This window comes from Microtus oregoni, unplaced genomic scaffold, assembly GCF_018167655.1.
Source record: "Microtus oregoni isolate MIOR12 unplaced genomic scaffold, Mior012 000019F_ref0000042, whole genome shotgun sequence".
In the NCBI taxonomy this organism is placed as follows: domain Eukaryota; kingdom Metazoa; phylum Chordata; class Mammalia; order Rodentia; family Cricetidae; genus Microtus; species Microtus oregoni.
In genome coordinates this window covers 34,922,377-34,946,907 of record NW_024543078.1, presented here as the reverse complement: position 1 = coordinate 34,946,907, position 24,531 = coordinate 34,922,377, and the positions used below count along the sequence as shown (strand labels likewise).

General features: G+C 46.3%; 1 protein-coding gene across 4 annotated transcripts in view; it reads right to left on the bottom strand.

Moving 5' to 3' along the window:
- Positions 1-1,210: 1,210 nt before the first annotated feature.
- The window catches only part of LOC121459246 (up-regulator of cell proliferation), a 35,901-nt gene continuing 12,580 nt past the window's right edge, over positions 1,211-24,531 (bottom strand). For 2 of the 4 annotated variants that reach the window (XM_041668786.1, XM_041668785.1), the window contains exons 2-6: positions 18,159-18,185; positions 17,690-17,760; positions 13,660-13,710; positions 13,390-13,428; positions 1,212-9,145 (exon numbers count right to left, since the gene is read on the bottom strand). In XM_041668786.1, coding sequence (XP_041524720.1) covers positions 6,561-9,145; positions 13,390-13,428; positions 13,660-13,710; positions 17,690-17,760; positions 18,159-18,185 — 2,773 coding nt within the window. In that variant the 3' untranslated portion in view covers positions 1,212-6,560. Of the gene's footprint in view, positions 9,146-13,389; positions 13,429-13,659; positions 13,711-17,446; positions 17,520-17,689; positions 17,761-18,158; positions 18,186-24,531 lie in introns of those variants that run through there. The other 2 variants (XM_041668789.1, XM_041668788.1) reach the window with 2 other exon arrangements.

Below are 24,531 nucleotides of genomic sequence, written 5' to 3'. Positions count from 1 at the left end.
CCTTTCCTTTATTTCAGATAAATGCTCAGGAAACGGACCAAGCGTGCATGAATCTCTCTTATCCAAAACTTTACATTTTTAAGCTTATGCGCCATGACTTTTGGCTAACCATACCCAAATACATGTCTACTGTTTTTCCTTCTTAAACCAGGACTTTAAAATGGGACTGGTCATGAGCACTTTTAATCTTACGACTTGCAAGGCAGAAGCAGATGGATCGTAACGAGTTCAAGGTGGGTCTACATATGGAGTTCCAGGCCACCAGAGCTACATAGAAAGACCCTGTCTCAAAACTCAACTAAAAGAGCATGATCAGGAATGCACTCCCCTGATAGTACTTACGATTAAGCCAACTCCTATAACAACATGTACAGGTTCTCTGGGTAAAATCCTCACTCCTTCCCTGTTCAGGAAGGGCACTGCTTTGGAAATAACTCTGTTGCTACCTTGCCTCTTGCAGGTAGGCAATGTTTTTCAAGACATGGTCTCCTGTAGCCCATACTTGTCTGGAACTCAATGTGTACCAGAAGCTAACTTTGAGCTCCTTGATCCTCTTGCCTCTGCCCTCTGAGGTGTGTACCACCTTGTCTGGCCACAGGTAATAATAAATCTTTCTCTACTCTTATATCTTGGCTATATTTATTTTGACTTTGCACTCGCCAAGAGGCAAACATGTTACATTTGTACAGTTCACCCTGGGTTCCATTATGTAGAAATGGAACGTCTCACCCATAAGGGCTAGTGACATGGCTCAGCTGATAAGGCACTTGCTGCCCAAACCTGCTGCCCTGAGTTCTATCCCCAGAGCCCTTGTAAAGGTAGAAGGACCAGAGGACCTCCCTGTGGCGGTATGAATGAGAATGGCCCCATTAGGCTCCAATCACCAGGGAGTGGAATTGTTGGGGAAGAATTAAAAGGTGTGGCCTCATTGTGTCACTTAGGAGTGGGCTTAGAGGTTTCAAAAGCACAACTAGCTCCCACCCCAGCCTGCAACTTGGGGATCAGATGTAAGTTCTTAGCTACTTCTCCAGCACAGTGTCTGTACCTATCTGCCTGTGTGTTGCCATCACCATGACGATAAATGCCTCTGAAACTGTAAGCCAGCCCCCAATTAAGTGCTTTCTTTTGTAAGTTGCCTTGGTCATGGTGTCTCTTCACAGTAATAGAACAGAAACTAAGACACTCCCCCACAAAGCTCCACATGCCCCTTGAGTTAGCACGCACACACATGCACACATATATAAAAATTTAAAAAATAACCACTTCTTTGAGCTGTTAGGATGAGGAAGGTTTTTAATAGTCAGGCATGATGGCTTACTCCTATAATCCCAGCACTTGGGAGGCTGAAGCAGGACTGCTTTGAGTTCAAGGCTATTGTGTACACAGAAGAGAGCATTTAATGACTGGCAGCTGGAATTGGTTCTGTCCGCCTCAACTGTGTGAAACTAACCACATTTGGCTGTTTGGGATATGCCTGGGTCAACTGGTGGGGTTCGCACACCGGTGTTTTCTGAGGGAAAAGGATTGGCCCTCCGGGGTGGGAAATAGATGGTTAGTGTCCTCGATGACCGCGAGGCAGAGGCAGAGCGACCAGTCTGTCGGCTCCCGTCCAAGCAGTTAAGTGTGTTCTATTAGAGACAGAAGCATGCTGGGGAGGCTTCCTCCATCACCCCTCACTGTATTAACTGAAGCCCGGGCTCCCACAGAGCCTCTGCAGACCTCACCAATTCAGCTAGTCTAGCCTGGCGGCTTGCTCCAGGGCTCCTGTCTTTCCCTTTTGTCTTGTTGTTGTATGAGATGTGAAGCTCTAACTGGCCTACAGAAGCAATCTGCCTCTGCATCATGCATCACCAAGCCAGGCCCGCCTCCCTCCCTTAAGCAGTGGGATGACAAGCTTTTCTGAGGATTTTAGGTCTCCCAGTTCTGATCCTCATGCACAGCCAACACTTTACCTCCTGGGCCATTTCCCCAGCCCAACCAGTGGAAATTTCATTTTTAACATTTGTGTGTGCTGTCTGTGAGTCTATGTCCAGTGTGTGCAGGTGCCGTGAAAGCCAGAAGAGCGTGTAGGGTCCCCTGGAGCTAGGGACTTGTGAGCTGCCTGGTATGGACGCTATGAGTGCAGGGCCTCTGGGAGAGAAGAAAGTGCACTTAACCACTGAGCCATCTCCCCACTCCAGGCGGGGACTTTCTAAGGGAGATATTTCTTCTACAGCATGCACTTGTGTTAATGCACTCTGTCGTCCCAGACATCATGCTGAAGTATCTCCAAGCTTTACAAATGAGACGGTAGAGGCTCCAGACTCACATAGTAGCCAGGTGCAGGCCTTGTTCAGAACCTGCGCTCTTGACGTATCTGGAGTTCACTTTTGGTACGGTGAAAATTCAGAACCATGCTAGTATGAGGGGGTGACCCCAGCCTTTGGGGCTAGGTAAGTGGCTGCTGGGTAGGGAGCAGCTTCAGTTAGGAGCAATCCCCACATGAATGGCCACAATACCCCTCCAGGCTCAAGGCCACACTGGAAGGGTGCATTGCTTTCTGATATGAGTTCTTGTTCTTCGCATGACAACCAGTAGCCTATGCGCTCAGAAGACAGAGCCCAACCAGCCTCATCTCCGTGAGAAAGCAGGTGCATGTTCCTTTTGAAATCCCCTCAGAGATTACAGTTTGCAGTGGAGTTGTGAACTAGTTTGGGATGATGATGATGATTATGTGTGTGATTATTGCCTGCATGTATGTATTTGTGCCTGGTGCTGCGTGGGAGGCCAGAAAAGGGCATCACTTATGAGCCACCATGTAAGTGCTGGAACAGAACCCGAATTCTCTGCAGCAGCAAGCACTCCTGACCACAGAGCCATCTCTCCAGCCCATGAACTAGTGTCTTAACTCATCTTTTGGGGAGGATGCCCCAAACCGCTATCTGCAGACCTTTCTGAGGGAAAGACCATGGCACTTTTCTGCCCAGTCCACCGGGTGGAGGAAGACCCTAGCTGCAGTCCAGATGTCTTAAAAATGATCTGTCTGTCCCTGCATAAGCAACAGTGTTCAAAGGCTGAGCTGTGGGATGACTTTCTGCACGAGCAACAGTCCAGCCAAGAATACAAGGCGTCACGAGAGTTTAGAAAGGTGTCTTTCTCACTTTCCCGTGGAGCCCTATCTGGTCTCTAGTTCATGGTCATTTCGCCTTGGCCTCCCAAACCATGCAATCCAGCCTTGGGTGTTCTTTACCACTTAGTGAAATCAATTCAGAGGGTCTGACACTCACTTTGTAAACCTGCTTCCTGGTAACTCCTCTTACCCAGTCAGTAAACAAGAACCCGGCACTTTTCCTGAGAAGTCAACCACTGAAGCCCACAAGCTAAAGCAGAAAGCAGCAGCACAGGAAGCCTGTGCAGCCTCCTACCTCATTCTTCCTGTGGAGGCACGGTTTAGCACACACCACAACCACACCTAACTTCAGCTCCAGGGCCCCGAGAATGCTCTCCCCTGACATCTGAGCGAAGGGCACTTAGGAAGGCTGAACAGCCCGCTGCCCAAGTCCGGGAAATTACTCGGGGTCCAGCTGAAGTTTGACTGTCAAGAGCAAGCAGTCCTGAAAACCTCTCCTAGGTCTTGGGCTAGAAATGTTAGCCCTTCAAATAGGCATGAGGAGCGGGCAAGTGACTTCCTGAAGTCAGCCAGCTCAGGCTGACCTCTTCTGTTCCGATGGTCTCTCTTGGCTTAGCTAACATCACAGAGTTCTAACATGTCCTGTTTGCAGGGGAGCCCCCTGAATGCCTCACCAAGACTAATTTGTTGTCCAGGTTTGACACATAAAGCAGCTGGGTCCTGATGATAGATGGAGTAACTTTATTAAGACGTTTAATGTTATTTAGCCTTTTGGTTTGTTTTGAGACAGGGTCCAGAGCTCACTATGTAGACCAGACTGACCTTGAACTTACAGGGATCTACCTGCCTCTGCCTCTTGAGTGGTCGAGGTATTTTTAGATAGGATCTCACCATGTACGCAAGCTGGTCTTGAACCATTCTCTTCCCTCAGTTTCCCAAATGCTCAGAATACAGATATGTAACCCCCATACCCTGTCCCTTTGAAACTCTAATCAAAGTTATAAAACTAAAAACTCTCTGCATATATATAAATCTTAGGAATCCAGATTGAATTTTATTTCTAGGCTATGGACAGACTTCATGTAAAACACACCTTTTATGTTCCTGAAGATGGGGGGTCTTGCTGTATACACCTTTATATTCTTGGAGATGGGGGTCTTGCTGTATAACCCAGACTGACCCTGGGCTTTGAAAATCCTTGTCTCTCAAACACTACGCACCAGTAACCCCAGCTAAAGAATCTTTCTCAGCTGTCATCAATCCTGACTTCCTTGTCTCAGATTTTAGGAACAATATGACACCATCTTTAAGGATACTGGTTGAAATTCAACAATTTTGAACTTCTAAGTGTGGGACTCTTGACTCGGCAGTGGTGACACACACCTTTAATCCCAGCACTCGGGAGGCAGAGGCAGGCGCATCTCTGTGAGTTTGAGGCCAGCCTGGTCTACAAGAGCTAGTTCCAGGACAGGCTCCAAAGTTACAGAGAAACCCTGTCTCGAAAAAAGAAAGAAAAGAAAGAGTGTGACTCTGAAGGTGGATACCCTAGCTTTATTATTAGCATGTGTGATGTGCATACCGGGGAGGGTGGCATGGCATGGCATGACGTGTGGAGGTCAGGGGACTTTATGGAGGGTTCTCTCCTCCAGTTTTACGTGTGTTCTGGGGATTGAATCCAAGTTGCCATGCTTTGCCGCAAGTGCCTGTGCCCTGTGAGCTACCGCACAGGCCCTCTGCCCGCAACAATTCTGAGAGCTATTTCTTGTGCTTCAGTGTAAATTTGGTGCTAGGAACGCTGGGTGAAATTTCTGCAGTGCGGGAAGGTGCCAGGGAAGTTTCTGTAGATCTGGTAGGAAAAGGGAGAGGGTGTTTTTGTTGTTTTTATTGTTACTTACTGGTTGGATTTTGTTTGTTTTTTTGTAGCCCTGGCTGTCCTAGAACTAGCTCTGTAGACCAGGCTAGCCTCAAACTCACAGAGATCCACCTGCTTCTGCCTCCTAAGTATTGGGATTAAAAGTGTGCACCACCACGCCCAGCTGGCAGACGTGAATCTTAAGGTAAAGAAAGGTTTGTTACTTCCAACTGAATCAGCACAGTACGGTCATCTTAATGCTCTGGGCAGGTCAAAGTTTGGAGGTCTGAGAGCCAGAGTCCCCTTTTCCTAACTGGGTCTGATAGCAGTGTGCCACGGTTCAGGACCGCTTCCCTCTGCCCACATGTCCAGACCCACCACCGGATCAAGGGACAAGACACAGGGGAGGCTCTCAGGCCACTGCCTGACTTCTGACAATAAACAAGCAAAAGAAATCCCAAAGCCTCCGCAGCAAGGCACAGTTAAGCAGAAGCTCTTAGGCCTGAGTTGTAGGGGAGTGGGGCTCTGAAACTCAGTGGGGTAACGGCTGATTTTCCAGCTGAAGAATCAGAGAGGACGAGCTCCAGGCCGTCCCTCACAGGGTGGCTACTTTGCTGAGGAGAGAGGTCAGAATGCTGGGGAAGGATTAAATGCACAGCAAGCAGGTCCTCTCTACTCATGTCTGCCATGCAGGGACGGCAGTCTGGGACTTCCTACTGTCAACCGCACATGGGGCAGGGACTAAAGTGCTGAAAAGTTACTATGATGGCATTATCCCCAGGCAACAGCCTGCTCCCAGACCCCTCCTCAGGGAAAGGTTGTCCTGAGCACAAGGACAAGGAAGGCACAAAGAGGCAAAACCTACACGCTACTATCATTGGAGCATTCATTCAATTCATTAGTTCAACAAACATTTATTAAGCGCCTATGTGTGCCAGGTCCTAGAGACCCAGAGCTGTATGGTGCTTAGGTCCTGCCCTCAAGCAGCTCACAGTCGAGGGGCAGACAGTAAACACACAAGTGACAATGTGCCATGAAGTGTTGAGGAGAAAGTGTGACAAAGTGCTGGAGCACAAAAGGGTGACTGACGAACACTTCCTGGGCAAGGGTCAGGGAGCGCTTCACACACCAGTACGTAAGCTCAGTGCCATGGCAGTGCCTTACACTTCGGTGCCACATCACCGAAACCTTGAAGGCTGGTCCACAAAGGACCGGTGGACTGAATGGAAGCAAAGCCTCTTTTGCTTCTTCAGAACAACCGCAACATCCCTGTCTGCCAGCACCTGCTGTGACTAAGGGAGCTGTTCCCTAATTCCAGGGACCAGTGAAGGAACAGCTACCCAAAGTTGGGCCAACTCCCAGGAGCCTCGACATGGGTTAGGGACAGAGAACGCCACTGCTTGGATCACCCCACACTGGGCCTCTATTCTCAATATTTCTGAGCCAGTCTGAGACTGCTTCTTAACACTGTGAAGAGGCCCTTAACTCCTGTCTTCCTTCTCAGGTGCAGCAAGCACCAGCCAACCCTCGGGTGCCAAACACAGCCTTGCTGGCTGCTGGCCCAACAGGCCACAGCAGGAGGCCCTACCCTCATGACATTCACAGCCTCCGCACCAGCTCGATGAGCTGCTGAATGTTTTGGTTTTGGTTGGACAAGCCATTCCTGATGTTTTCTAGCAGGCATCTCTTCAATTCAAAGATGGCCTCACTGTAGCCCAGGCTCACAGCGGCCATGGGGGGTGCTCCATGCCACAGGGCTGGGATGTGCCAGACATGCTGCCTCTCGGCCAGGCCTGCCAGTGTCCGGAAGCTGCTACCCTGCTTCTCCATGTGGGTAGCAGCCCTGCCCAGGTCGCTGGGCGGATCCAGGAGCTGCCTCCTGTCTCTTGGCTTGGGGCTAGGGACAGAGAGGTCATGAAGGTTCTGGTAGACAAACTGATAGTTGGGCATGTGCCCTGTTTTTTCTAGCCTTAGAAAAGCATGAAGAATAGCTGGTGGAATGTCCTTCATTTCAGCTAAACTGACCACAGTGACATTGCTTAGCCCCATTAGCAGCGTGGCCAAGGAAGCCTCCAGTTCGAACCTGTCTCCAGCAGAGGGCAAGGCCCCACTGATCAAACCCCCAGAGTCTATGACCAGGATCTGGTCACAGCCCAAGTCCTGGCTGAAGCCCTCAGCTACAGGGAGGAGCTGCATGAAGGATCCCCGGGGACTGCAACTCCTCCCTGTGGCAAACCGCAGGCCAAACATGGTGTTAAGGAGTGTAGATTTCCCTGTGCCTGGCACCCCCAGCGCAGAGAGAACCACTAGTCGAGATCTCCTGTCTAGGCGGACATGCAGCTCCTTGAGAAGCCCAGTGACCCAGCGAACAGGGATGCTCAGGGTGGCCCCATCGACCAGCTCCAGCGGCAGCCCACCCAGCAGCAGTTCCACAGCCAGGCCTGGGAAGTGGGCAAAGCGCCTCTGGCCAGCAGGCAGCCTCCCTGCCTCCACCAGGCAGCTCTCGGCCTCATAGAACTGCCCCATCTCCCGCAGGAAGTGCTCCACTCCCAAGGGCTCAGGCCAGTAGGGCTCATTCAAGTCTGAGGCCCCACCAAGTTTTGGTCTCAGGGTGAGAAGCGTCTCTGGAGGCTGTCTTGGCCGTGGCGAGCCTAGTCGAGCTAACCCCCACTCCATCCACCTCAGGAAGTACTGCCTCTCACCCAGGGAGGGGCTGCTTATCCCCAGAATGAACTCCTGTACCCCTGAGGTGGGCTCCTGGCCATTCTGCTGCACGCGGAGCTCCAGGACCCGACGTCTCAGCTCAGCCCGGTGCTTCTCTGGGGGTTCCGAGACCCACTGGAGCTGGCAGAACTCCCTTTCGACTTGGGCTGCCTTCCTTGCAGGGTCTCCCTGCAGCCTCAGCTCGTCTCTCTTGTAGGCATCCACATCCTTGATCTTCCTGATAATCTTCTCCATCCGCTCCTTCGCCTTCTGACACTCCTCCAAGTCCTCGTCAATTCTGAGGCCTAACTTCCGTGCCGCGTGTGCCATGTCCTCCACAGACAGCCTCCTGCAGGGAGAGCGCGCCACACTGCAGATAATCGCTCGGATCCGCCTCACAAAGCCCTCGTTGTCGGTGCTGCTGACCTTCACGAGGACATGAGAGTGGTCTATCTTCAACACGGGAATCAGCCTGTTGAGGAAGCGCAGGTTTGTGTTCCGTTTCCCTCGGTAGGGGCTCAGAATGAAGTAGTACTTTGTGGTTGACTCCTTCATGGAGTACAGCAGTTTGTATTCCTTCTTACTGATGTTGTCAGTCAGAATAAACACAGCAGAGGAGACTTCTGTCAAGAGCTTGAACTGCAGCCAGTGAGACCCAATGTCACCTCTCAAGTTCAGAAAGGCCATAGGCTCTGGGAAAACATCCAGGTCCTCCTTACCACTGGGGAAAAACCAGGAAATTTCTACCAACCCATCCGCAATCTCTCGAGAATTGGTGCCTAAATTGAGGTCCCGATGCCAGAAGCAGTCCCACTGCCGGCGAGCTGGGCTGAGGATGGCATTGAGCAGCTGGGACTTGGAGTTGCTGCTGACATCCATGCGCACGAAGGCAAAGGTGGGCACCCTGGACAGGACCACGCTATCTTCTCGAAAACTTCCAAGGCCCCGTGGGGGCTGGAAACAGCACGTCCGCACAACGCCCCGCAGGGCCCAGAGGAGAAAAGTGTGGTAGTGGTTTTCTGAATCAGGCAATACAAGCGGGAGTGCGAACTGGCAGAGGGACATCTTGAGTAGGACCTCCTGCTGCAGAAAGGTGTCTGAAGATAGCAGGAGGGCACAGAGAAGGTCCAGGGGGTTCACAGGTGTGTCGGGCATGGGCAGCTCAGAGAAGGAGTAGATGTCGTCTGCAGCCATGTCCTCAGCCGGGTCCCAGTAGATCATCTCCTCCTCCATCTGGCTCTCTTTCTCTGCAGGCCAGGCATCTGGAGGCATATCCAGCACCATAGTGGTGTTCCTGGCTTCAGAATTAAGGGCCTGCAGCTTCCTGAGGAAATGCCAGGGAAGGTCCTTGGGAACCTGAGGAGCCCAGTTCTTCATGCTGTCAAAACTGATCTGCAGGGAGTCCTGGAGGGTGAGCTTCTGTGCCTGGTATGTCTCCAGTCCCAACAAGGACAGCATTTCCTGAAACCTGCTTCTCTCCACTGAAGGGAAAAGAAATAAAAATGTTTAGCCTTCATTTTCAAGTCAGGGCCAAGGTAGAGCTGGAGAAAAGCCTAGCAGGAAGGAGTTGGAGAGGACATTCCTCAGAACAGGATGCAGGCCCAAGGGGCCCAGGATTTGCTGGGTTGACCTAAGACTGGAGTAGAAAGTAAAACCCTCTATCAACTGTGCCATCTAACTAAAACATGTAAGGCACTAACTGTAGGAGGGAAGATGGGCTGGCAAGATGACTCCGTGGTTAGAAGCACATACTGCTCTCTTCCAGAGCAGAGCACAAGTCCAGAGTTCATTTCTCAGGGCCCTTCTCAGGTAGCTCACCCTACTCGTGACTCCAACTCCAGAGATCCTGCAGCCTCTGTGGGCACCGACATCCACATCCATACACCCAGACTCATAACTAAAATGAATCTACAGCCAGGCATGGTGATTCATGCCTTTAATTCCAGTACCAGGGAAGCAGAGGCAGGTACATCTCCTACAAATTCCAGGCTAGCCTGGTCTTCACAGAGCATTCCAGGTCAGCCATGGTCACACAGAAAGACCCTATCTTAAAGAAAAGAAAAGAGAGAGAAAAAAATAAAGAAACAGAAAGAGAGGATAAGGAGGGAGGGAGGGAGGGAAGGAGGGAGGGAGGGAGGGAGGGAGGGACGGAGGGAGGGAGGGAAAGCCAGGAAACTGAAGAGTTACATTTAAGACTGGAGAGGTCATATTAATGCAGTGACTCTTAGTTTTTCTAGGTGTCTGCAACATTTAACTCTGAGCTCAAACCTAAGTAGCTAGAATGAGCAGACATGTTACTTAGGTGCTGAGCTCCACTTCTCAGTCCTCAGACTACAAGGGTATCTACCCCATGCTCAAGCCCAGTCAGGAATCTGGGGGCATGGTGAAACATGCCTGGAACTCCAGAAGCTCAAACAGTAGGACTGATGCAAATTCAAGACCAGCATGGTATACACAGCAAAAGCCAGCCTCAAGACCTGGAGGAAAAAATGTCACCAGGAAATTCCCATGAGAGCACAACCTCTAATCACATTCTGGGTTGTTTAATAAATGCTTTCTTGTTTTGTTTTGTTTTTTTTTTGTTTAATCTTTGTTAATAAACTAGAGACTGCTAAAAGGAAAACAGCAAACCATTGCTCAGCACCCTTTTGCAAACTCAAGACCAGTAATGCCGAGTTCTGGTTTGTGTTATGATTTTGGATTTTTGTGGTGCTGAAGATGGGAGCCTTCTGCACGCCATGCAAATGTTCTACCATGAAGTTACATCTCCAACCTTATTCACATATCAAGATATATAAACATATATATATTTAAATTCTTATTCTTGTTTTATTTTTGTTTTCAAACAGGTGTTCTATGTAGTCCTAGCTCTCCTGGATCTCACTACATAGCCCTAACTAACCTTAATCTATGCAAACCAGGATGGTCTCACAATTATACATCCACCTGAGCACTGGGATTAGACGTACACAGCACCACACCCAATGAGCATTGATATTCTAAGAAAGTCTCATTATGTAACTCACGCTTGCTATGGGATAAAGCTTTTGTACATTGTAAAGATTTGTCACTAATATTGGTTTAATAAAACACTGATTGGCCAGTAGCCAGGCAGGAAGTATAGGCGGGGAAACCAGACTAAGAGAATTCTGGGAAGAGAAAAGGCAGAGATGCAGTCACCACCCAGACGCAGAGGAAACAAGATGAGAATGCTTTACTGAGAAAAGGTACCGAGCCACAAGGCTAAACATAGGTAAGAGTTACGGGTTAATTTTTTATTTTTTATTTATTTATTTTTGGTTTTTCAAGACAGGGTTTCTCTATAGATTTGGAGCCTGTCCTGGAACTAGCTCTTGTAGAACAGGCTGCTCTCAAACTCATAGAGATCTGTCTGCCTCTGCCTCCCGAGTGCTGGGATCAAAGGTGTGCGCCATCACTTCCTGGTTAGAATTATGGGTTAAGTTGTAAGAGCTAATTAATAATAAGCCTGAGCTAATAGGTCAAACAGTTTATAATTAATATAAGCCTATGTGTTGTTTCTTTGGGACTCAATGGCTGCAGGACTGGGCAGGACATAAACTCCATCTACACATTCTAGCCTCAAAACTGTTAGGAGTGTATGTGTAAACTATCACTCCCTGTATAATTACTTGGGTTTTGGTGACTGTGAAGGATATTTTGGTCGTCAACTTGATTACATCTGAAATTTAACTAAAATCAAAAAATGGAGGGCACACCTGAAAGAATTTTTGCTTAATTTTAAATGGGAAGATCTACTTCTAATCTGGATCTTTGGGTTGAGGTGGTAAGACACACCTTTAATCCAGATCTCTTGTGGTGGGAAGACCCACCTCCAATCTGGACCAAACCTTCTGCTGGAAGCCTATATAGACACAAAAGGGGGAAGTTATTGCTGTTTGTCTGCTTGTTCTCACCCTACTAGCATGTCCATTTCTTCACTTGCATTAGGATTACTCCTTTGGGATTCTGGCATATACTGAAGACAAACTCAGACATCCAGCCTTATGGATTGATCAACTACTGGTCAATCTTTGGACCTTCTGTTCATAGGCTGCCAATGTTGGACTAGCTGGACCACAGCCTACAAGCCATTCTAATAAATCCCCTTTCTTTATATAAAGCTTCATTCTGTAAGTTCCATTACTCTATAGAACCCTGACGAATGCAGTGACAATAAGACATCTGGTGTGGACTGAGGCCTGGTAGACACTGAATGTCACCCTGTATAATGCAAACTTTATAAGTTAATGATCATAAAATTCTAACTGTATCCAGATCTTGGCCTGGGAGCTTACCAATGTTCATACAAATGTAAGTAGTTCACTTCTTATTTATTTATATATGTATTTATTTATTTATTTTGTAGTACTGAAATGGAACCAACATGCTAGGCAGTATTTCACCATTGAGCTACATTTCTAGCTCTTTTTCTTATTCTTTAACAATGAAGGTGGGGAGGAGGGGATGGTGTCCCCAGTCTTGTCTCAAACCTGTGAATAGATTCAAACTTTCTACATCTACCTTGGGACTACAGGCACATAACACCATAAGTGTCCAATAACATTGGTTTTAGGGCTCAGGCTTCTAAATGTATTTGTACAGGTGAGCTATGGCACATGTCTAGAGGTGAGAGAAAAACCTGTAAGAGTCCTGGGGAGCCAACTCTGGTCATCGGGCTCGGTAGCCAGCTCTTTTACCTCTGAGCCATCTTGCCAGCTCAGGGCTCCGAGTTCTACAGCAATATGGCTGAAGGATCACTTGAGAAGTTACAGGGGGAGGGGGTGGATGCTGTAAATTTGTTTTAAAAACAGAACAACTAGCCTGGTAATATGGTTCAGCAGATAAACCACTTACCTCCAAACCTGTTGACCTGAGTTTGATCCCTGGTATCCACATGGCAGGAGAAAACAGATCCTCAAATTTTAATTTTAAAAAAATCTATTTTTCTTTTATGTATATGTGTATTTTAACTGTGTATTATGTGCATGCAGTACCCAAAGAGGCCAGAAGAGGGCATCAGATCCTGCTGGAACTGGAGTAACAGAGAGCTATTAGCCACCAAGTTGGTGCTATGAACCAAACCCAGGTCCTCTGAGTCATCTCTCCAGCCCAAAATAAATATAATTATAAAAATAAATAAAAACAGAAAAACTACACAGGAATACTTTGCTTTGGCAGAAAATCTACATAACTATTACTCAGGTTTCCCTGTTATGCCCAAATGAAGCCAGGCACACACAACAACCTATGTTGCTTAAACAGCATGATCATCAAAGCAACTTGGGAAAATCACAAAAAAATAAAATTATTCTACATATCTACCCATACCCTTAGGAGACTATTCAGCAACTCTGGTCCCAATATGAAGCTATTGCTAGAGTTCCTAAGTTTTGATAACTGAACATTAGAATCACTTCAGGAACTTGCTAAAAATAAGATACATGAGGAAGCCTCTACTCACAAAGACAGTAACTCACGGTGACAGTATAAATAAGTTAAAGGAACAACTGGTTACTCCATAGTAAGTTCCCAGTGGTTTGGTTTTTAGCAACATTACTAATAGTTCATAAAGGGGTGATAGACAAGAAGGGTCTACAGTCAAATACCCAAGTTGATGTGATACAGACAAGTTTAGGAATTAGCACCTATAGGGTGCGCTCCTCCAGTAGAATGGAAAGCTGGAAAAAAAGGAGAAAATGCAGACCTGTCGGGAAGTCACTATCCTGAGCCTCGTTTGCACCATCTGTGAGAAAAGCAAAGGGAAATAAAGGGGTTAATCTAATAACCTGAAATTAATGTCAAATAGACTGACAAAGTAAATTAAGGGAAACAAATCCAAACCCTCTTTTTTAAAAACCAAAGCTGTAATTCCTAGAAATATAACCACACAAACCATCACGTCCTAGCTGTTTTTCACTTGCATCCACACCCTCCCCTTCCCAACCCAGGCTGTCCTCAGTCCCACAGTTTCTACCTCCATAGTGGAACCCGCAGTCATCTCCTTCCATTTCTCTCCATTCCAAATCTAGAAAGAAAGGGGACAGACGTTCACTTTATTAGCAGTTAGAGCCTGTCTACCAAGAAGTCTGCAGCAGCCTCTGCCGACTGTTGGGACTACAGTGAGCATTCCTCAAATACTCAGGAGCAGAAGTATCTCCAGGTTAGATTCTGGAATAAGCCAAGCTTAAACAGAAACAAAGACTGGAAATAAAGCTACAGCTCTAATACGTTTTTTTTAAATCAACCTTACGATCTCCCCATAATTAATAGATAAACCTTTTTGGTTTTTGTGTTTTTGAGGGTTTCTCTGCATAGTACTAGCTGTCCTGTAGACCAGGCTGGCCTCGAACTCACAGAGATCTACCTGCCTCTGCCTCCAAATTGCTGGGATAAATCTAACATTTTAAACTGTCTCTTTTGATAATTTTTCTGGAAAAAGAGAGAAATAAAGGAGGGTGACTATTGGAAGCAGGATGATTTGAATAAAAACACAAAAGGACTCAAGAATCAAATCACAATGTCCAGAAATTAAAAACATACTTACTCAAAGTGAAAATAAGAGTCTAGAAAAATTATTTTTCCCAAAGAATTCAAAATGTAGTGTGAAGAGAAAAAATAACTAGAGAAGAAAATAATAGCCAAGTATAGGGGTTGGAGAGACAGCTCCGAGGTTAAAAGCACTTGATGCTCTTGCAGAGAGGGCCAAGGTTCAGTTCCTACAAGGTGGTTCATAACTGCCTGTGACCCCAGTTCAGGGAAACAATACCCTCCTTTGGCCTTCTATGGGCACTGCACACACATAGTGTACATAAATGCAGGCAAAAATAAACATATTTTTTGGTTTTGGGGGTTTGGGGGGTTTGTTGTTGTTGTTGTTGCTTTGAGATAGGGTCTCTATGTAGCTCTGAATGTCCTGGAACTTGCTATGAGGTGAAGCTGGCCTCAAACTCACAGAGCTCCATTTGCTTCTGGCTCCTGAGTGCTGGGATTACAGCTGTAGAGCACTATGTAAGACTGATAGTTTTTTAAGAGGCTGGCCTGATGGCACATGTCTGTAATCCTAGGCTGTCCCTCAGGAAAGTAGCAAGTTAAAGAAGTAATTACACTAAGTTTCAGACCAATATTTGCAATTTAACAAACTATGTTTTAATAAAACAAAGGCGAGAAGGGGGTATAACTGTGACTCAGGTAAGCCTGACATAGCAGGTCTGAGGGGCACAAGGGCAGAGCATGGCCCAGCCTCTACCACGGAACTCACATCCTGTAAGAACTGTCCTAAGCCCAGGTGGAGGAACTGAAAGTGGGGCGCTGTGAGCCACAAGCATGATAAAGTAACAGAACAACTAGCAGACCACTAGACAGAATCACGGGAGTGTATTCCAATGAGAAACCCGATCTGCAGAGCTTCGGGAACACCCGTCTTTTGATGGAATTTGTCAATTCTGTACACATCTTGTGAAGCCATAGCCTTCCTCCTTTCCATAGTGGGATCATCCCGAAACATCCCAGTAGTGTATAAATCATTCCTTAGATATGACTTTTCCTGTACTGGCAATTGGATAGGGAGGGCCCTGGTGTGAAAGCATTCACTCAACCAAACCTCATTGACTGCACTTCTGACAAGGAAGGGACCTCTGCTCTGGACCACATGGGAACCTCAACAGAACAGGCATTGAGCAGGGGGGATAGCACATCTACCTTTACTGATAGGTCTGGGCGGCCCTAAAATCTCCGACAGCCAACTCAGGAGAGTATAACCTATTGGTCTTTGCTCTACCCTAACAAGCTATTAATATTCTATACTTACTTCCACCTCAATTTCACTGACACAAGATCTTAGTCTAGAAAATTAACTGTTTGTGCCTTTACCCCTAGAAATACTGGAAAAAAAGCTTAGATTGTTAAACCAACCCCAGAGGAAGGAATTCCTTCTCATCTGGGTGCCAGAGGATACAGCACCCCACAGCACCCCGTTGGCCCCAGGGGGGGCCAAGCGACACCTACTTTCCTTCTGCAGCTTATGCTGGTTGCCATGGTTACCACAATACTGTGTTCCCAGCCACCACTGAAACAGAAGTGCTCAAAAAGTGCAACAGCACTGCGTCGTTACTCTACAATTATTACTCACAGACTTCTAGCCTAACCAGTTAGCACACAAACCCCCTTCTTCCCGTTTTAGGATTCTGTACTGACTTAATCCTCCCGGTATCTATAGGGGAGGTATCTACAGCCATGCCCCCTCTGAGACAGTAGTAAGACAACTGGTGCCTACTTCATTCATCTTGCTAGCCCTAAGAGATGCATACTTAGCATCACTATTATTTACCAGAGAATTGTTAACTATGTCTGTGTGATATATAAACTGGAAACGGTTGGGATTGGGAGGAACATTGAGAAGAAACATTGAAAGGGAACAGCAAGAAACATCAAGGGAGCATTGAAAGGGCACTAAAGAAAGCACTGGAGGGAGCACAGGAAAAATAAACAGAACACATGTGAATTAATTTATTTATCCTCAGGCCTTTTTAGTCAGTTTTCACCTGCTATAGCTTTCTTTCTAAATCCTGAGAGGTTTAGGGGGGCTGGCCCCCCCCAACATAAGCCTTGACAGTGGAGTATTAAAGCATTCTCACTGAAACAAAGTGATCCTTCTCTCCCGATTATTACAGTACCTAACACATGCTTGCTAATTTTCCATCAAGACATAGGCTATTTGTTACCAAGCAGTACTTCTGAAATTGCCATCTTATCTGTAAAATGCAATAACAGCCTATAAATGCCTAGCAACAAACACTAGAATATTGTGTTCTTCATGACAGTAAATAAACATCTACCATGTGACTCCTCAAGGCTGTTAATGCTGGTAATAATAAAGCTCATAGGTGGTCCCACACCATACACAACAAATTAACTTAAAATTGTTAAACAATATAACCGTAAGAATTAAAAATCATGAAACTCAAAGCCAGGTGGTGGTGGCACTAGCCTTAATCCCAGCACTCAGAGGCAGAGGCAGGTGGATCACTGAGTTCAGGGCCAGCCTCGTAGACAGAGCAAATTCTGGGATATTAGAACTACACAGAGAAACCCTGTCTTGAACACTACCCCACCACCCGAAATCATGAAACTCTTAGAAGACATGTGAGTAAATCTTTGTAACCTTGGATTTCATGCTGGATTCTTAGATGTGATACTAAAGAGGCAGTTGACAAAAGCAAAAGATAAGTAAAAACATTGTGCATCAAAGAAAAATATCGAGAAAGTGAAAACAGACAGGCATTGTGGCTACACCTTTAGTTCCAGTACTCAGAAGCAAAAGCAGACAGATCTCTGTGAGTCTGAGGCCAATCTGGTCTACAAATAAGTTCCAAGCCAGTCAGAGCTATTTAGTGAGAACCTGTCTTTAAAAAAAAAAAAAAAAAAAAAAAAAAAAAAAAAAAAAAGTGAAAGCCTGGTGTTGGTGGTGCACACCTTTAATCCCAGCACTAGGAAGGCAAAGGCTGACAAATCTCTGTGAGTTCAAGGCCAGCCTGGTGTACAGAGTGAGTTCCAGGATGGCCAGAGCTACACAGAGAAACCCTGTCTTGAAAAAAGTAAAAGCAGAGCTGGGAATGTACTCAACGGCACAGTACTCTATATTTTGAGGCCCTGGGTTTGAATCCTAGCAGCAAAAACAACAACAACAACAAAACACACAACACACAGACATATACACAGTGGGAGGTAAACACAATGAGACAAAATATTTACATATTATGTACCTGTGTCTCCAGTAAAGGTCTAGTATTTGCACAACTTATAGCTTTATAAGAAAAGAAACAATAACTCCAATGAAGTATGCAGAGACTTGAACATCTTAAGATGAAATCTTTTCTACAGAGAGAAACAAAGCCTTGAGTTTGTTTGCGAGGTCCAGAGTAACCCAGCCCAGGAAGAGTACAGACTCCAGAATCCCAACAGACAGAAGAAACCCAGCTATTTCAGAATGGTCCAGTCTGGTTTACCTGCAATTGCCACGGATGTTTGGCTGTCTGAAGCTTTTACTTCTGGGGCCACTTCTCCCAGATCTGAATGCCTGAAAATTTTTCAGAAGAAAATTATCAATAAAATAATACACTACCACTTTCACCTAATCAAATCTGCTGCATATAAATAACTTTTGGGGAGCTTTTAAGAACTCTAACTCAGGCTGTTGAAATGACTCAGTGGTGAAGAACACATACTACTCTTCTGCAGGACCTGAATTCAGTTCCCAGCACCCACACATACACATACAAGAATAAAATCTTTTAAAACTATAAATTCTGGATCCATCGCAGATCCACGAAATAAGACCCTCTGGGAGGTGGTCCTGGGTATCTCTGCTTTTGAAGTATTCTCTATGACTCCAACGTACTGTCTAATGGAGACACACTAGCCTGCAAATACCACCAGAGCTTCTGGCCACTCAGAAAGACTCAAAAACATACATACCCTTTGACCAGTAATTCCACTTCTATCCTAAGGGAAAAATGAAGACTTGGTTACAAAGATGTTCATGTGAGCTCCCCATTCTATAGCAAAAGCTATCAAAGCCCAGCGACAGAATCACAGTCCTGTTCTGCAATCAGCACACAGAGGCTATGGGCTTCTTTTTGTGAGTAGAGCAACTTTAGGTGAACTATTATGGAAGAACACTGAAGGCATGCCGGTTAGTAGGGAATGAGTTACAGGACAATGTAATATAAAGATGATGAAATTATGGACGTTTAGAGAGAGATCTAGAAATGTTCACCCCAAATGTCTATAGTGTAGAGCTGTGTGTGGTAGCACACCTGGAACCCGGCACTCAGGTGCTGAGGAGGAGTATCTCAGTTTCAAGGCCAGCCTGGTTAACACAGCAAGACCCTGTCTCAAACAAACAAACAAACAGTGTAGGCAGGAAAGGGTGATCATTTCTGTTTGTTTTCATTTTGTGCATGTGTATGGCTGAGGTACAAATCCAGGGCCACCCACATGTTAAATGCTCTACCACTAATCTATAACCCCCAACCCAACACTACAGAAGCTGAGGTAGGACAATTGCAAGTTTCAAGCCCAAACAAGGCTACAAAGATGGACCCTGTATTCAAAAAATCATTTTAGGTGTGTCATAGAAACAGCAAACATGAGCCAGAGACGGTTCGGCAGGCAAAAGGGCTTGCTGACAAACCTGACACCCGAGTTCCACCCTAATAACCCACGAAAGCAGCTAGATGCAGCAGCACCCCTAGACCTCAGAATTCCTCTGGCAAGAGATGAGACTGAAGGCAGAGATGGGAGAACAGGCCAGTCAATCTACGGTAACCAAAAGGACAGCAACAGCAGAGGAGAGACCCCCATCTCAAAAGCAAGATGGAAGAAAAAAGCAGACTCCTGAAAAGCTGTCCTGACTTCCACATGTGCACATGAGAGTGCCTTACATACATATACACACACATACATAGCACACACCCAGGAGCACACATGTGCACATGAGAGTGCCTTGCATACATATACACACACATACATAACACACATGAGAGTACCTTACATACATATACACACACATACATAACACACACCCATGAGCACACATGTGCACATAAGAGTGCCTTACATACATATACACACATACATAACACACACCAATGAGCACACATGTGCACATAAGAGTGCCTTACATACATATACACACATACATAACACACACCCATGAGAACACATGTACACTTGTACATGCATACATGCACACACATATAAACACAAGTGCATACATGCATGCACACACACAATTCTTTAAAAAAGAGAGCAAACGGCCAGGCCGTGGTGGTACACACCTTTAATCCCAGCTGGGGGCAGGGAGAGCAGCATGGACACAGACGCAGAAGAAGGTGGATCTGAGTTTGAGGCCAGCCTGGTCTACAGAACGAATTTCAGGACAGTCAGGGCTACACAGAGAAACCTAGAAGAAGAAAACAACAACAAAAGAGAGAGAGAGGAGAGAGAGAGAGAGAGAAGAAAAGTGGGAACAAGCAAACCTGAGGGTAAAGGTTCTGACTGAAGATGAACACATGAATACTGGGCATCCATACTCAGATGTGTGCACACACCTATGTCCATGCGTGTCTGTTTGTACCTGTGTGTTTCCTGTCTCTGTGTCAGACAGAGCGGAGCTATGAGCATGTCATTCTTTACTGTCACTTCTCACACGAGAACTCAGGACTTCTTGGAGATGCTGGCTAACACCTTGACTAAGGGAGAGAAGAGGACCCAATCATTTAGATGTGGATGAACAGAAACTCTACAAAGTCTTAGGGATGTCTCTGAATTTATGCAGCTGCTCAAGTGGTATGGGAAGTCCTGTATGTGTGTTGCTTTTATGGTTAAGAAAGAAGCTGCTTTCAGCCAATGGCTTAACAGAATACAGCCAGGCTGGGAGAGATATACAGAGAGAGAGAGAGAGTAGCCGGAGTCAAGTGAGAAGCCATGTAGCTGCCGCTGGAGACAGACACCTCCTCTGGAGCCCTCCAAAACTTTGTCGGCCCACGACTGTGTGTTGATACACAGATGAATAGAAATGGGTTAATTTAAGATATGAGTTAGCCAGAAGTACGCTTAAGCTATTGGCCAACCAGTATTTCAAATAATATGGTTTCTGTGTGATTATTTCGAGTCTGGGTAGCCAGGAACAAACAAACAGCCTCCAGCTACACTCAAGGGATTCCCACTTACCAAAACTGGAATAACATGACCAGGAAAAGAATAAAATATAATCAGTAAAATGACAGAGCTGGAGAGATGGCTTAGTGATTAGGAGCACACATTGCTCTTGTAGAGGACCTGGGTTCTATTCCCAGTACCCATATGGTGGCTCACAACCATCTACAGCGCCAGTTTCAGGGGTCCTCTTCTAACACCAAGCAGGCATATGGTGCACATGATACACATATGCAGGAAAAACATTCATATGTATAAATAAATCTAAAAAAGAAAAAAGACCGAAAACCTATTCAGTAGTGGGGGTGCATGCCTTTAATCCCAGCATGTAGAAGGCAGAGGCAAGGAGATCTTTGTGAGTTCACCTACGGCTTCATAGTGAGATCCTGTCTCAGAACAAATAAACAAGAGAAACAAAACAAAATCCTGAAAAGCAAATAAATTTGTCCATATAAACAGCTCAAGCACTCTTGCTCACAGAATAATAAAAGTGGAAGCATTTCAACATTAACTGTGCCATCAAGCCCAGAAGTGATGGCGCACACTTCTGGCAAAGATAAAGGCAGGTGGATCTCTGAGTTTGAGGCCACCCCAGTTTACAGAATAAGTTCTGGGATAGCCAGGACTACACAGAGAAACCCTGTCTCCAAACAAACAAACAAACAAAGAACAGTACCACCCTTCAACTGTTGAAATCAGAGTAGTGTCAAGCAAAAGTGAAGGGCCAGCAGGGCTACTGGGGGACAAGCTGTCTGCTCAGTCCTAGAGTGTCCCTAAGAGGTGCAGGGAGAAAACAACGGTGATTACCACAGAGTCAAGTGATACTTCCTGAGTTGATCCCAACTAATCTTAACAATGAAGTCAGGCCTTAGTGTGGTGGATCCACTGTGGCCTCTAAGTGTTCTGTCCAAGAAGGCAAAACCAGGCCATAACAAACTGAAAACAAATGGCATTATACCAGAGGGTGAGAGATAAAGTATGACATGTATGTCATAAGACAAAGGAATCATTCCAGAAAACCAAACACAACAGCTGATCCTAGATTATATCCTGAAGAAGAAATTTGGGGGCAAAATAAAAATGAAATATGGGTCCAATCAATGTTAACTATGCTGTGGTTATATAACAGAATATCTTATTTCTTAGGAAACAGATGGAAGGGCATAAGGGGAAAAGTACCAGGAAGAAAGCAACTGATTCTCAGGCTGAATGTACTTGGTACCTCAAAGTTCATTATGCCCAAAGCCTAAAACCAACGTGATGGTATTTGGAGTGGGGTTTTGGAAGGTGATTAGAAAAGCTCTCAAGAATGGGATTATTAAGTAACAAAAGAGGCCCTCAAAAAAAAAAGAAAGGAAGAAAGGAAGGAAGGAAGGAAGGAAGGAAAAAAGGAGAGTCTGGCCGGGATGTAGGTCAGTGGTGGGGCACTGGCATGGCATGTGCAAGGCCCTGGTCTGAGGGCAGGACGACAAGTGAGACAACAGAGCAGAGTGAAATGATACAGGAGGTCAGCAAGATGCTCAGAGGATTAAGGTACTTGCTGCCAGGCCTGACAACCTGAACACAATCCCATCCATCAACATGATGGAAGGAGAGAACGAGCTGTCCTGACTTACACATGCTTGCATGCTTACAGGTGTACACACAGGTACATATGCACTCATGCATGTGCACATACACACTAAATAAACAAAACATAAATTTAGTGTGTCTGGTTAAACACAGTTACTCAGAACAGAAGCTGCAGGCTTGGCTCAGAGGTTCAAAGACATTGCCAGAGGATCTCAGGCAGGGCTAAGCCAGGCAGCAGGTTTCTACAGCTCAGGACTTTGATCCAGCCGTGTTCCAAGCCTAGACACTCACCCCTAGGACTATATGTCCAGTATTCAGGACAGGAATCTGACTTCACTCCTTTCCGTTCTACACAAGGAAACAGTAAGCATGCAGCAGTCAAAGGACGGCCTCGCAATTGTGCTCATAGAACAGTGTCTGTTGGCAAGTTCTGGGCTTCGATCCCTGCTGGCAAACCATGTCACAACTGGGATGTGCAAACCATGGTTTGCAGGTCCACTGCTGCTCCTGAAGTATCAGATTTAGCTGGAGGCAGAGTCAGCCTTGTTGCTAGTGCCTTTCCATCTGCAGCTTCACTAAATACATGATGTCCTCTAGCAGTTTAACAGACTGTCGTGCCCCTCAAAGTACTTACGTTGCAGTCTTCCCCCAGTGATTATATCTGAACTTGAGATCTATAAGTAGCTTAGATCAAGGCAGGCTACAAGGTGAGGCCTTCATGTGACGGGATGGGTGACCTCTAAAGAGGGCCACTCTCCCCTGCAGACACAGAAATAGGGCCCCCACCAGAAACCAAATCTCACGACCCTAATCGGCTATCTCAAGATCTGTGAGAAGAGCAGTCAACAACTGTGACTGATGCCTTCAGTCTATGGCCTCTTACAGCAGCTCGTGTGGCTCCTAGCCACACTACAAAGAGGACAGCAGGGCTCAGAGAAATGTGCCCACATTATCAAATATGGCTGGGACCCCAACACGTGCTGCTTCCTTTCTACCTCTGTTATTAATGATTTTGCAAAACTTTTGTTTCATCTTTTTTTTCCTATGGCACTGAGAGTTGACAAGCATAGGTAAGTACAGGCACAGGACGTGTACCAATCAGCCTACAGTGGGCAGGTGTACCAATCAGCCTACGGTGGGCATGGGTACCAATCAGTCTATGGTGGGCACGTGTGCCAATCAGCCTACAGTGGGCACGTGTACCAATCGGCCCACAGTGGGCATGGGTACCAATCAGCCTACGGTGGGCATGGGTACAAATCAGTCTATTGTGGGCACGTGTACCAATCAGCCTACGGTGGGCACAAACAAACAAAGGAGCTTGACTTAGAATAAGCACAGATAACCACTCACCAACTGTAAACACTAGGGGTTACTAACTGCTTTGGATAATAAAGAACATCTCTATTTTTGAAGTTCCCTTCCCCTTATGCCCTCCATTTCCAGAAAGTGGCAGGAAAGCCTAAGCTTCCTCTCTTCCTTTGGTGCTAACTGGGGACCCTCAACCTAAAGCAAAACAATATCCCAAGACATTCGTTCTGAGATATAAATGTTTAAAAACCCTGTGGATGTGTGCTGTGGGTTGAACTGTTTGTGACCCTACTTGGAAACAATATCCTTGCAAGCCTAATTAGCTAAATTAAAATAAGGTCACAGTCAGGTAAGGCGGTTCATGCCTGTAATCTAAGCTCTTAGGACGCCGAGGCAGGAGGTTTATGGCTAGTTTGATGGCAACCTGACCTATCTAGTGAGTTCAAGTCCATCCAGAGCTATAGAGAAGATGAGTAAGTGATGATGGGGTGGGGTGGACCTCAACAGAGTGAGCAGTTTGGGTGGGCCTCAACAGAGTGAGCAGTTTGGGTGGGCCTCAACAGAGTGAGCAGTTTCCTATGAAGAGAGGACAAGTTGGACACACACGTGCAAGTCAAGAAAAGTCAAGTACTGTGCACAGTCATCCAGAACGCTTGGGTTTGGAAGTCTCCAAAATGGTGAGAACAAGCATTTTGTCAGGTACCTATCTGTAGTCGGTGCATAGCAGTTTCCTCCCAGATTAAAACCTTCCATCTTGGAGGGAAAGCTCTTAAGACACAGTGTAAAGGGAAAGGAGAGTATTCTGGGGCCAGGGAAATACCCCATCCTTCAGAGAAGCTCCTTAACGACAGAAAGTAAACAACCCAAAACAAATTCAGGAAGTCTCTGAAACTGAGCAGATTCACTTGGCCCCTCCCTCCCAAGAATAAACAGTAAAGATAACCACGCTGCACAGAAGACTCTGAGACAAGGCCAGCAGCCTGGAAGAAGCAGGGAGCAAATGCAGGATCCCAGAAGAGGCTCAGACCAGACCAGGCAACTGACAGAAGCAGAGACCAGCTCTGCTTCCCAGATGTGCAAAGGACACTCTTATCTGCGGAGCTTCCTGCAGCTGAGCAGTGGGCTCAGGTCCCAGCTCCATGAGCTGTCACTCATGCAGGATGGGCTTTGGTGATGCAGCTGCCTTTGAGTCATTTCTGCTCCTGTACGTACCCTAATAAAACTGACTGGATCATCAAATTGGACT